This window comes from Mizuhopecten yessoensis, unplaced genomic scaffold, assembly GCF_002113885.1.
Source record: "Mizuhopecten yessoensis strain PY_sf001 unplaced genomic scaffold, ASM211388v2 scaffold716279, whole genome shotgun sequence".
Classification (NCBI taxonomy): domain Eukaryota; kingdom Metazoa; phylum Mollusca; class Bivalvia; order Pectinida; family Pectinidae; genus Mizuhopecten; species Mizuhopecten yessoensis.
The window spans coordinates 353442-368853 of NW_018480037.1; the positions used below are offsets into that span (position 1 = coordinate 353442).

Consider the following 15412-nt stretch of genomic DNA (forward strand, 5'->3'; position numbering starts at 1 on the left):
TGTTTATAAATCACTCATTATCATAATACTTGAAAATATCTCCGAGAAGTCGTTGTATTTGAGGCGTTAAACAATGTTTTGTTTACCTCGTTTTTTAGGCTTGTCATAGATTACATTTGGACTGACACTTATTTTATTATTGCTAATTTTGGTTTGGTTTTCGAGGAGGAATTCTGTTGACACACTGCATGACAGCGCTAGCTAAGGTAAATTATTGCATAGATTATACTTAAAATTCCAGTTTGCTACTTTGTTTATTTTAAACGATACAATGTTATAAAGATATTTGAACATATTCTTATCTGAGGGTCATTTTGGTACAAGTTTGATTCAGATGCCGGCCTAGCTTTGGTAAAGTCAATCTACATTGGCCCAGTCAATCTTCATTTTTGCAATAGAAGTTATTTTTGTCTCTCACAATGATGTACATCTATATAATAACACAAAAGTATTGAACATTTAACCTTGGTGTTTTTTTCCGCGGCATTCTTTTGGATCACGAAAATAACTTATCTGACCAACTTTAGTTGGTTTCGCTATGTTTTAATTTCTCATACCAAATGTTACACAAAACGTAGATATTACACTTCAAAATTAGTCAAAAAAGGAATTTTAGACATCTTTGCTAGCCAAGGGTCATGTTCCGGTACGGTCTACCTGTGAAGAGTAGGTAGGCCGGATTGTAATACTTGGATAGCGAATGTGATCTATAGAAGGACTTTATGACATTAATGTATTTAATACATTTACAGAGTTTAAAAATATATGTTCCGGAGCAATTATTTTTAGAAGAAAATTACATAACGTTCGCTCGTTGAAAACTCATAAAAAACCCTTTCAAAACGACAAGTGCTACGATTCGGAGTCGACGGCGTTCTTTCATTTCGACACGATCCTAATGTGTTACATAACTATTGTCTTATACCAGGATCTGTGAGACAGATTAACGACACTTGTAGGTAATTGGTCGGCAATGATCATGAGCTGTCACGTACACACAGTTACACTAAATCTCATGGTTAACATAACGTCGTGTTCTGGCCGTCGGTAGGAAGTTCTATAATCTAAGCAACGTCAAACATCTCACTGTACTTAACAGGATATGTCATAAAATATTACGGTATCCTAATTACTATTTAAATCTTTGCAGGTCTACTCGTTCATTTTTTACCACTAGAACTACGCCAGTCAGGCGCGGATTTAGGGGGGGTGGGGGCACACCCAGCCCCGGCCCCGCGCCCCCCCCCCTCCTTTTTTTGGCGGCGGACTGACCTTTTCCGGGCCGGCCCGAAATGGTCTGATCGGCCGGGAATGGGAACATATTAACATTTTAAAATGCATCAAATAATGCACGGAGCTTGTATAAAAAAAATCTGGGGCTATGCTCCACACATCCTATACAACATCCTAGCAAATATTGTGGTTTTCCGTTATCTGATATTTTTAAAACAATTTTTGTTGGCATCGCTACGCTCGTCTACTTTGTATATTGACCCTAAAGTGTTTTTTATTTTTATTTTACCACCTCCGCAAAACCCCAAGTTGCAACTTGCAACGCTCGGCGGAAATATACTAGCATAAGTTGCATAATTATATTATTGACCGCTCGTTATAGATGATCTAAAAATTAATACTTTTTATTTTATAGCTTACCATCGTGTACGTACAAGAAAGTATCACCAGGTTGCCCCTATAACAATACCATCTGACTTTGGGCCATACTTTAAATATGTTTTTTTCTTCTTGTTAATTAAACATAAAAACAATCCTCAGCCTTTGGCAGCACACCGTTGACTGTTGAGAGAAAACAATNTTCCCAGGAAATGTCAAAGGGGTTTAGGGGAGACAACTCTTACACAAATTATAGGTATCGGACATCCCTAATAAGTATATAAGATACCTATCTCATCGTCCAAAATGGTAGAAAGGACTGGATTAGGTATTGTTTTGAGGCTGTACCTAGTTCCTGTAATTCCTTCCATGATCTGCATGATAAACATTTGAAGTTTAAAAAAAAAAATGAAACGATGAAAAGGATATACTGTGTCTGTTATGTGGGCCACAGCCGTTATCTTTGTGTGATAAACAACCTGTTTCGAGTAAGGTTCTAGGCTCATTTGCACCAACGTCATGTACACACCAGCCTGCATTATTTATATATGCATAGGGAGATACATGTCTTGTTACATAATGTATAATGCGGACGTGCATGACGCATTGTACAGTAATTACTAACTTAAAATTAAAACCAAGCAAAATATAAAAAAGAAATATGAGATAAGATCCTTTAATAAACTACAAAATTTAAACAAGAGTAATGAATTCTTCATGTACAAAGACTAACAGATAGAGTATGTCCCTGAAATATACCTTAACATTAACAGTAGTAATTTAAGGAAAATGTTTACTTCATTTCGTTTATGTGAACACAAACTGGAGCTAGCCATGGGGCGTCTCAAAAGTATACCAAGAGACCTGAGACTCTGTAGAAAATGTGGTTTGTTAGAAAATGAAGTACACTTCTTTTTTCACTGTTCCCTTAATGAATCTGCCAGAAAAGAATATTTCCAAAAATGCATTCCTAATCACAATGATGTTACCTTAGATACCAATTATTTGACCTCAATATTATCTACAAACAACTCGCATTTTATACTGGACTCTTGCTTATTCATTAAACAGTCTCTAGAACTGAGGAGAGTGGGCTCGCTGACAGTATAAGGTGTGGACTTTGCAGCTAAAAATGTTTAAATCAAATTTTCTATTTGAAGCTATGTTAATTTTGTTCATGTTAATGTATATTAGAAATATAAGCAATCACTTTGCGACTTTTCTACATGTACATGTCTATGTATGTATTTCACCGTGTTTTACTATTATGCCTTCAAACTAGTTTGTAGTTACAAATGTGCAAATAAATTTGAATATATATATAATTAACTGTCACTGTAGGAATACTACTATTCATGTGTTGTAAAGCGCCCTCGAGTTATTTTGAAAACCATATTGGGCGCTATATAAATGGTGTATATCATTTTATTGATATTATATATTCTGCAAATAATGAAGTTAACAAAAGCAGACTACTTTAGCAACTGGGCACCATTATCACATGTATATAATATTATCGTTACATTTTCGCAATTACTCACCACCATCAAATTCACTCGCCATCCAAAACAATATTCAAGGTGTTTAAATAATATTGTACGAACATTTTGTCTTGTTGGCATTCTCAAAACGGTAGCCAGTGGAATTTTGTGCTAAACTGCCATTAAAGGGTAATTTATCAGAAGGCTACGTTGCTAGTATGCTGTGTAGACTACTGTATGTTCTATCTCCATGGTTGTATCTTGGCCTATGGCCGATTTAAAACCACTAACATGGAAATGGCAACGATCTAATATCAACGTCTAAAGTATTCCGAATTATGCATGTAAAGAAAATCAAGAACGACCTGTTTATAGGAGAAACTTGTGACGTTAGGATTACTCCTTGAATGATATCGACTATTATGACACCTTTGATGGCCTTTTGCTATAGTGTATTATCGGTTTGGCATGACAATATTGACCCTATTCTATATAGTCCATGTCTAAGGTGAACTTATAGTAGTTTTAAGGAGTAAAGACAATGTTTATGTATGATATAGTAATCTGATTGTAACGTACACTATTACAAGACATTTATAACGAGCTGAAAAGAAAATATTTATCGTATCTGTACATGTCTACTTCCATTGATCTCCAGTAGAACGGCCAATTTTAGTTTGTGTCGGCTTTAAGTAGGTACATAATTATTTTCTATTCGAATCATATTACAGGAGTAGCGCGGGGGTAGAACACGATGTACTTTTATATACACGTCTGTCACATATCATGTAGGAATCCCCTTGGTGTATCAGTGATTGAAGGACCAGACCGTGAAATAGCCCTGAAGTTTTACTACAGACTCCTATAATAAGCTGACAAATTTATCATAATACGTACCCATGTACAGCTGTTTTTTAAGTTAAAACCTCTAAACCGTCATTCAAGTTTCATTACAACTGGATATGTACCCCTGTCATTATTTAAATTCAGAATTGGTGAACAAGAGATCTACTGGGCCTGTATCACTCTCATGCCTATTTAAGCAATCATGGTAAACAAATCTTCATTAAAAGTAAAACATTGTATTGTAAATAAGATCTCATGGTAGGGCCTGTCCCTTGAGACAATCTTGGTAGCATATGTATTTACGATCTTTAATGGATGGGGAGCTCAAACATTTCCATGTTACGACCCAGGGACTAAGTCCTAGAGGGCGGGGCAGACCCCAAAGCCAGTTTCTGGTTAGCATGATTTTGTTAATTTCTTTATGCACAGCTATGTATATATGGTTATAGGGTGGGGATCGCAACCCTTTCAAAGTTTCGACCCAGAAAGTTAGCCTTCAAGGGTTGGGTTAGTCAAAATAAATGATAAAACAACTCCAAAGTTTGTGTTTCAATCACTGTATTTCACGGAAGATATAACAACAATAGATTCTTTCTTTCACCTTTTTCTTCACCATGAATATATTTAAAGTATATCAAACATAAATATCATAAAATTATAGTTCTCTAAATATGAGCAGCTGTATACTCGAAGTTATGATAAATAGTAAATAGACACTCTCAACCTCGGTCCACTCCCAGTCAAGGTTATTCTCTGCTCACTGGCACTGGGTTACAAGTAACAAAAACCGTCAACCAGACAGCTTACACCAGTGTTACAGGTACCTAATGTAGGTAAAGCTGTTCTTAACACAACCTTTTTTTGTATAAAATGAGTTAAAGTTACAATACATTCATATTGAGAGGGCTGGACAGATCATGGCAAAGAGCAAATGTATTAACCCAACTTTTTTTCAAAATTTGTAAATGTTTTTGATTGTATGTTTAGTTTGTTGATATTATCATAAATGAAACCAAACTGACTATAAAGCAATGTACATTTATAAAACAAGAGGCATAGAGAACCTGTTTTGCTCACATGTGTAATTAAGCAGTCAAGGTGAAATAATCTTATCAAAATTTTGTAAATAAGTTCCCAGGGGCGGGGCCAGACCACAGCGTCACTTCTAGTAACAGGATATGGAACCCAACCATTTCCATCTTATGATCCAGGGACTAATTCCATACAGGTGGGGTAGACCCTGAGACCAATCCTTACATCATATCTGTTTTGGTCCCTCTCTCTTCATGCCCAACAATTGTGTTTATATTTAGGAGGTGGGGTTCTCAACCATTTTAAAGTTATGACCCTGGAAGTAAGTCTCCAGGGGGTTAGGCCAGACCCTGGAACTAATCCTAGAAACAGGTGTGTTTCTGTATACTCTGAAATTTTACTTTCATTTTGTTGCCATGACACAGAGTTTTCAAGGGCAGAAAGGACCAACACGCCAAACCTTGTAAGGTATCTGTAATGTATCTTCATACCAAGCATTATTTTTATTTAATTTTCGTGTTTTACGTCCTATCAACAGCTATGGTCATACAAAGATATGCCAGGTTTTGATGCTGGAGTACATGGAGGAAAACCATCACCTTCTGCCAGTGCCTGGCGACTGTCCCATGTAGACCTCAAACCCGTGACCCAGTGACGGAGGGCTAGTTATCGTAGACAGTCAAACTCCTTAACCACTCGGCCAGTGTTCCCTACATCATGCAAATCAATCACATAATTGGTAATGGGATTGGAAAATCAACCCTTTCCAAGTTGCAACCCCAAGAGGTCTTCCCCTTCTTTTGTAAAATTTTTGAATCCTTGCAGAATGCTTCCAAACAAATATGGTCTATATCCACCTTAAGTTCCAGATGAGAAGTTGCATAAAGCGATATGGACAAATAACTCACTTTTGGCCCCGCAAAAACTGAGCTTCCATTTGAAAAATTTTGAGTCTTAATATCTAAGGATGCTTAGAGGTGAAATTCTGTTCAGTTGTTCAGAAGAAGAAGTCATTTAAGAAATGGTTGACAGATGGACAATGCATAATGTATTTTACATAAAAGTGACACTTCCAACTGGTGCTTTAATACATTTTCTCCTTTAAAAAGCTAGGTCTTGATGAAGGCTTATTCTAGTTGTACATTAACTTGTAGCACACATAATAGCCTTGCTGAAGTCCCGAGATGTTTTCAGGATCCCTGTCCTACTACAGGTAATCCCACTATGTATATTTTATATAATTTTTGATAATATCTATTTACCTGATCCACTATCATTCTTATAGAACATGATTGTACCTGGTAATTCAAAATGTCACTTACTCAGAAGAGGATGTTGTTGGGTTGTAACAAAATTTGTACAATCAGTATGTATTGTGACATATATTGAAATTCCTTTAAACTAAAAAAACCCCATTTTTTTCTGGATTGTCATTGTAATTTAAATACAATAATGGATAACTTCTATTTGCAATGTAAGATAGTAGGGCATATCAAAAAACACTTTAAAACCTTCTTCCTGAAAATGTGTCGGATATATATTGCAGTCCAGAAACCACTGTATGAAGGGAGGTAATCAGGTATGCCTTGTTTCCCGAAAAATAACTTGGTCAAAGGATCCAACACCCAAAACATGACACATTTATGAGAATATAATTCAATAACATCATTTTGCACAAAATCACAACATTACGAAGTACTATCATATGATTTATAGTAATTAAGTCTCATCTAAAAAATGTCGATCTCAAAATCATTGATCATTTGGACCATGCCAAAATAGCTAAAACATTATGTATATTGGTGTAATTAATCTCATAATAAGATTTTATATATCAATAAAATATTTCAATTAAAATAAAACAACAATTACGATGAACTGTTTTAACTTATACCTGACTTTGATAGACTCAGATAAATTGTCAACATATGGACCACAAAATCTTAATATGCTTGTATTCACTTGCCTATCTTGTATTCACTTGCCTATCTTGTATTCACTTGCCTATCTTGTATTCATTTGACTACCAGCCAGTCTTTGAATTAAAACTGGGAATACTCAACCACATATATGTATAAGGGTCATTTACAACCCTTGGAACTATTGTGGTCTTTATAATTTTACTAAATACTGCTTATATAATAACATTGTATAATTAATTAACAAAGATTTGCATTCACAAATTCAATATCTTGTGAATATCTACAAGTATACACATTGTTTTGTTAATGAAAATCCTCACAAATTACATGTATGCAGCATAACCACATGAATACATTTTCAGTACTTTCTAAACTGAATCAGTCATGATTGCTCAAAAATCATAAAAATCAAATATTTACAAAATAGAACAGATTGGAATGTTAGAATAGTTAAACATCACAACAGAAAAATATACAAGGATAAAATCATACAAAATTTCTCTTCGTACAAAACAAATAAAATATATAAATAACAAAACATAAAATTCATTGGTCAATTTTCTACTGAACAGTACCGGTAACTGGAATGGCTTTTTTAATGACTAGATCATGTTGACTTCACTAAAATTAAAATACTTACTTGTGATTGTTTGAGATCTAAGAATTTATAAAATCCTGTGTACACTTAAAACATTGATAGGGATTGTCATCAGTGAAACCTACCCATATATAAGCATTGAATAAATGTGATTGTTATCAGAGACCCTAGTTAAAACACAATGTGTACGATGTTATTAGATAGTAAAGCCTCAATATATTATACCCCTACTTTAATTTTCTACTTGGCCAATTCCCAGGGATTTTCAAAGTTTTTTTTTTTCATTTTCCCCTCAAAAATATTCCTTTTTAAGTCTCTTTTGATGTTTTTAAAACTCTTTATGTCTAGGTTCTGCAGGACAAAAGGTGACAGTAGAAAGCATTGCACTGTTCACGACAAGTATATCAGGGAACTTGTGACTGCTTCAATGTCATGTCAACCTTTAATATTGGTATATCATAGTGAAGGGACACCTGGACAACACTAAATGGAAAGTTATAGTTATACTGTAGTACTTGTAATACTCGTCATAACCATGGCACTGCATTGACTGCAACAAGTCTACTGCTATATAACCATTCTGGATACCAATGACATCGTTATGATGATCAATCACAGACACATCCATCATAACCATGTTCTGTATAAGTCCCCTGTAGCAACAGTCCTTTGATGTAGTAAATAGAACCAGGGATTTCCCCCAATATATCACTAAAACATTGATAACTAATAAAACAGTGTACACACATACATTATCTATCACAGAAAACAGTCACACCCCCAGACAGGGGATATCACCTTTCAAGACTGTCATAAATTAAATAAATATTATCCGGCTTAAGAACAAAAAATTACTATTAGTGTACAATTACCATTGTTTTAAAACTCGTAATCAAACTAAATAAAATGCCTATTTTCAATGACTGATTTCCCATTTCTTTGGATTATATTCAGTTAGTCCAAAATAAATAATCTCCTTTGAAATGTTTTTGATATCTCTGCCTTTAAAAAAAAAAAGGAAACGATAATTTCAGACTATATTAACCCTTTCACCACTGTAGATTATAATGGACTCATCCATATCAATGCATGGAAGAGTCTACTTAAGTTATATAGCGGTGAAAGGGTTAGTGTTGGTGCCATAAGAGAAGAGTAATGGTAGGAGACGAATCACACCTGAAGCACATATTAATGACCAAGGGTAATACTGATGACAAGGAATGTTATCTAGAGATATAACAAAATCCTGTCCAGTCTGTAAACATTTCCTATGCTCTAAGTGCCCAGACTCAATTCTGTCACAACATTACTATAATCCATGAAATTTATATTCTCTACACTCTGTTCATTCAATAATGAATATCACACTTCACAACCTAACGTTTAACTGGTCTGTAAAGGAGCATCAATGGAATTAAACTGAAGGAGTTTCTTTAAAACAAGCTTATTATAAATCTGGAATAAGTCAGAATATGATCAAATAATAGAGATTAAATTCAGGTGTACATACACTACAACCAATTACACTAGTTACATATTGTCATACATTATGTCCTTCTCCTTAAACAATCTTACTGGTTACAAACATACTAATGCTTCAGCAACTCACAAATCAAGCATCCGTCTCAAACAACCTCTCCTACACTTCTCACACTAATATATTATATAGTTCTCTGTTTACAACTCAGGCAGTCAGAAATACGGGGACAGGCAGGGCTATCATGTTAGACTCAGTGACTCGTTTGTCCGTCAGAGTTGAGTCCGGCGTATTAGGGAGACACCTGTAACGAAATATACTGTTCGGTCAAATATTGGTTAAAGTAAGACAATTACAAAATATAAACATGAAAAATATACTGCTATGTATATTCAACAAAAAATAATAATTAATTAGCCTTTTATTTTGACATCATTTGAAACTGTTCACAAGCAAATGTAGTATGTTACCTTATTTCCTATAGAACCACAAGATATAAAGCTTTTTTGGTATCTTATGCAATTAATCTAATATGAATATTACTGTTTTCATAATACAATATTTTCTTCTGAGGTTAAATAAATAATAATTTCCATCTGTTAAACAATTTCTTGTTAGTGTCACATTGTAATGAAAGTTTCTAGTATGAGGTGGAAGTAAAGGCTTATAGTGTTAGTCGGTAGTGAAGATTTATAGTATAATTGGTGGTGGGGGTTATAATGTTAGGTGTAATGAAGGGTTTTTAATGTTAGTTAGTAGTAAAGGTTTATAGTGTTAGGTGGTAGTGAAGGTTTATAGTGTAAGGTGGTAGTAAAGGTTTATAGTGTAAGGTGGTAGTGAAGGTTTATAGTGTTAGATGCTAGTGAAGGTTTATAATGTAAGGTGGTAGTGCTTGTGAAGGTTTATAGTGTAAGGTGGTAGTGAAGGTTTATAGTGTCAGATGGTAGTGAAGGTTTAAAGTGTAAGGTGGCAGTGAAGGTTTATAGTGTAAGGTGGTAGTGAAGGTTTATAGTGTAAGGTGGTAGTGAAGGTTTATAGTGCAAGGTGGTTGTGAAGGTTTATAGTGTAAGGTGATAGTGAAGGTTTATAATGTTATGTGAAAGTGAAGGTTTATAGTGTCAGAAGGTAGTGAAGGTTTATAGTGTTAGGTGGCAGTGAAGGTTTATAGTGTAAGGTGGTAGTGAAGGTTTATAGTGTTAGGTGGTAGTGAATGTTAATAGTGTAAGGTGGTAGTGAAGGTTTATAGTGTAAGGTGGTAGTGAAGGTTTATATTGTTAGTTGTTATTGAAGGTTATAGTGTTAGATGGTAGTAAAGGTTTATAGTGGAAGATGTAAGCAAAGTTTATGGTTAGAGGTGAAACTGTACAACAGGAAATTTTTGCCACAGTTTAGTTTTGCCTTTTCTTCTTCGACAATAAGGATGAATTGATCATGATATATTTCATGCAAAGGGCGAAATATGCAGTGAGGAATAAAGATTTTACCAGTGAAGGGTGAATATTTGACTTGGTGAAAGTGTCCTGGTATATAGTGGTGAAGGTTTATGGTGTTAGTTGGTAGTGAATTATTATAGGTTAGATGTATTGATGGTTGAGAACAGTGTTGGTGATGTGATGATGTTTTGGGGATGTGATGATGTATTGTGGTGATGTGGTTGTGTATTAGTGGTCATTACTGCAGCAGGTAGATCTGTCATTGTTATAGTGGTGAGATTATCGTTAGTATAGGGAAGTGGTAAATGTTTAGTTGATTCTAATTACGAAGAGGTTAATGTTTAGTTGATTCTAATTACGAAGAGGTTAATGTTTAGTTCGTTAAGAAGTGTTAAATGTTGATTTCCATTTATGATGGTGTTTTGTTAGTTGGTGATGGTGTTAGCAAGCGTTGGACTAGTATGCTTACTGTGTGTAACTGTATCTATCTGCCTGCGCATGTAAGAGTGAGGAACTCCTCACGTGTTTTAGGATCCTCCCGGAACACTCCAAGCATTGTACTTGTAACCGTCTTACTGTTCAGCTTCTGTACGCCTCGCATCACCATACACATATGTCTGAAACACAAACATGTACAAACAATGTACATATGTGACATAAACATGTACACATGTGTCTGTAGCATAAACATGTACCAGTGTCTGTAACATAAACATGTACACATGTGTCTAACATAAACATGAACATTGTACACATGTGTTTGTCACATAAACATGTATACGGTTCACATGTGTCTGTAACACAAACATGTACACGGTTCACATGTGTTTAACATAAACATGAACATTGTACACATGTGTCTAACATAAACATGAACATTGTACACATGTATCTGTAACATAAACATGTATACTGTACACATGTGTTTGTCACATAAACATGTACACTGTACACATGTGTCTGTAACATAAACATGTATACTGTACACATGTGTCTGTAACATAAACATGTACACTGTACACTTGTGTCTGAAACATAAACATGTACACTGTACACATGTATCTGTAACATAAACATGTATACTGTACACTTGTGTCTGAAACATGAACATGTACACTGTACACTTGTGTCTGAAACATAAACATGTACACTCTACACATGTGTCTGTAACATAAACATGTATACTGTACAATTGTGTCTGTATCATAAATACATACACTGTACACATGTGTCTGTATCATAAACATGTACACTTGTGTCTGAAACATAAACATGTATACTGTACACATGTATCTGTAACATAAACATGTATACTGTACACATGTGTCTGAAGCATAAATACGTACACTGTACACATGTGTTTGAAACATAAACATGTATACTGTACACATGTATCTGTAACATAATCATGTATACTGTACACATGTATCTGTAACATAAACATGTACACTGTACACATATGTCTAACATAAACAAACAAAAATTCAAACACTTTGAAAGGTTGTGTCAGCTGGCTCTATACATATAGTATTGTCGTTCCACATAGTGCAAAATAGTTCCAGATTTTTTTTTAAATTTAAAAAAAAAACAATTTTAAAGCAATGAAAATAATAATGACAAAATACACATTTCAAATTCATTAAAAATATCAGTAAATGTATCATGTGGTAAAGTATATAAAATTACTACCAATAGTGGCGTAGGAATATGTTCCCAGGGTTTTGACCAATCGCAGCACCTCAGGTTTCATTACACATGTGTAATATACCATATTTATGACATTGCCCCATGACATAGTAAAATGGGTCAGTTATGTGATAAAAGCATGCATACATGTGTCTGTAACATAAATATGTATACATATGTCTGTAACATAAATATGTATACATATGTCTGTAACATAAACATGTATACACGTGTCTGTAACATCATAAAAAAACATGTATGCATATGTCTGTAACATTTCTGTAACATAAATATGTATACATATGTCTGTAACATAAATGTGTATACATATGTCTGTAACATAAACATGTATACATGTGTCTGTAACATAAAAAACATGTATGCACATGTCTGTAACATAAACTTTCACACTTTATGAAATAGTTATATCGGAAATAAGTGAAAATGTTTTAGAGTATATCAGAATTATATGGTAGAATCTGTCATACACTCATTATCTTGAAATTAAAAATATTAAGCAATGTGAGATAAAGAAAGCGATTTTTTGGGACCAATCATCGCTAGGAATTCAAGAGTTTGGTTTTCAGGAGGAGTGGGTAGAGGTGGAGGAGGATGACTTACGTAGCCTCAATTACCACACCCACACCAGAAGGTTGTATAGCCTCTGTGATGGCCACAGCTATCTGCTTGGTAAGGCGTTCTTGAACTGAAAACAAGGAATATAAATAGACAAAATCTAACAGTGAGTAACAGTTTTTCTTTTGTACAATGTATATATATATATACATGTACTTATGTGTAATTTATGGAGGATTCATACTATTCATCACAACAAACAGTTAAAAGAGAGAAAATATCAACTTAAAAAACAAATGGTTGAGGCTTTAGATATTCTGAATTAAGGGTTTAACATACCTTGTAACCTTCTGCTGTAGATTTCTACTATCCTGGAAGAAGAAAGTAGCCCAAAATTAGTTAAATTCACAAATGAAAGTCAATCAAATCATCAATTAATTATGATGTTGAGTGTTAAGATAATTGCTTAACAATAATTGCTAGACTCCAATTAACCAGACTAGTATGTCTCTTCATTTTTATTTCTATGAAGATACACAGGTGTATATAATCCAGACCTTTATTTTTTTGGTAATTTTCTTTTTATTCAAGATTTTTTTGCAATATATGTTATATTTACATTCAAACAATTCATATTATATATTCAGACCTCACACGACTCATATTTACTCTTACTTACATCAGTTGATATATTTAGACACAAGTACATGCAATGGTACCCATGTACACATACATTGCCTTTATGAGAACAGAGAGAGAGAGAATAGAAAAGAAGAAGGAAAAAAAATAGCAATGAAAATGCAGAAAGTCAACAGAAAGAGAAAGAAAAAGGAGAAACTAGTTTTTGCACTGCAGCTCAATAATAAACAAACTTTATGTTTAGAATAAGATTATAAGATAATCTTCTGTATTAATTGTAAGTAAGGTGCTTTCTGCTTTAAACTGCAAGTAAATACAGCCATATAAAGGTGACTGAGAAATGAGGGTAATACTCAGGACAAAATATATTTATATCATAAAAGAGATTAACTTTAATAAGTTCAGACAGAAACATCAACTGAGATTCACAAAAAAGGGACATAAAAAATATATTTCGAGTTCAGGCAAGATTCAATACAGGTATGGTAAAAGGGACATAACTGCCAAAAAGAAAAGTCCTTGTGAAAACTTAGTGTGTGCTGGCTACATGTATGTACATCATTGTATTTTCAAAATATAAAAACAGAACTATACTGTGGGAGGAGATGTATTGTATCTGCTGACTTGATGNACTCCATGCTTTAAAAACGTCTTTCCAGAACAAATTTGTACTTGTATTTTGGCATATAGATATGTATTTATTACCACAGTTAAAGAGAAGATCAATATTGATATATGTTTTTAAGATCTCCTGCCATTTGCCTTGTTTTTGGAGAAGCCTCCTTATCCAACATAATTTTAAAGATTCTATAAATGACAATAAGTGTACCATCCATCAAGTGTACCATCAAGACCTCCATCTCTATAATTTTTAACAACAACATCTCTCTTTATTTTATCAACCTTACCATTCCAAAGAAATTCATAAAGGATACAATTGAGTTTATGAAGAAATTTGTCATCGGGATTTAGTAGAGAAATAAACAAGTGATTAAATTGGGATACCATTAATGACTTTGACATGTATTTTACCAATAGGTGTAATAGATCTTCTTTTCCATGAATTAATAATAGATTTAAGCTAAACAAGTTTTTTTTATCAAAGTTTAGTTTTGGTATCCTATGTAGGTCTACATGAAATTGAAGCTTAAACTGTTCTGCAACCCACTGAAGATTTACTTCCGGTAATAAAATATCATTACTCTATCTCTTACTCCCTATCCATACTACTTGTGTTTTGTTCAGATTAATTTTTAGACCAGATATTCTAGCAAAAGTGTTAAATTCCTTTATAGATTCAGTCAGCGACTCCTCTGATCTATCTAGTGTAAGTGAACTGTCATCTGCATATTGTGAAAATATAATTGGAAAATTGTTAATACTTATACCTTTGACTTTCCTGTTATTTCTCAACCGAATTGCTAGCATTTCAGCACAAAGAATAAAAATATACGGTGCGATGGGATCACCTTGACGACAGCCTCTTTTGACGTTGAAAAATTGAGAAAGATTACCTCCTTGGTTTATAGCAGAACTAATATTACAATGAAAAACTTTAATCCAATTTCTAATGCTATTTCCAAAATCAAAAAACTTCATCAATGAATTTCCATGCGACTGAGTCGAATGCTTTTTCAATATCTATCATAAGTAACATCCCAGGTATATCTTTTTCTTCAGTATAATGCATTATGTCATAAATAAGCCTAGTATTTTCAACTATATATCTACCTGCCAAAAATCCAGTCTGATCTGTGTTGATAAGTTTTTGCAATACTGTTTTTACCCTACCTGCTATTGTTCCTGAAGCTATTTTATAAACTATATTCAAAAGAGAAATAGGATGCCAGTTTTTGATGAATTGTCTAGGTTTATTATCTTTTGGAATGCAAGTTATGATACCGTCTTTGAACAATGGAAAGTTGACCTATTTCATAACCAAAATTTATAGATCTAACTACAAAATCACCAAGTTGTCTCCAAAAACATTTAAAAAATTCAGTAGTGAAACCATCAGACCCTGGGCTTTTATTATGTTTCATATTTTTCATTGTCAAAGAGGCTTCGTCAAGTGTAATAAGACCTTCTAATTTATTAGATTCTATTCTATT

General features: G+C 33.7%; 1 protein-coding gene across 2 annotated transcripts in view; it reads right to left on the reverse strand.

The window, feature by feature from the left end:
- Positions 1–8556: 8556 nt before the first annotated feature.
- The window catches only part of LOC110442568 (GTP cyclohydrolase 1-like), a 35909-nt gene continuing 29053 nt past the window's right edge, over positions 8557–15412 (reverse strand). The window contains exons 4-7 of one of the 2 annotated variants that reach the window (XM_021486237.1): positions 13002–13033; positions 12708–12792; positions 10923–11017; positions 8557–9271 (exon numbers count right to left, since the gene is read on the reverse strand). In XM_021486237.1, the coding sequence (XP_021341912.1) occupies positions 9240–9271; positions 10923–11017; positions 12708–12792; positions 13002–13033 (244 nt within the window). In that variant the 3' untranslated portion in view covers positions 8557–9239. Of the gene's footprint in view, positions 9272–10869; positions 11018–12707; positions 12793–13001; positions 13034–15412 lie in introns of both variants that reach the window. The other variant, XM_021486235.1, reaches the window with a different exon arrangement.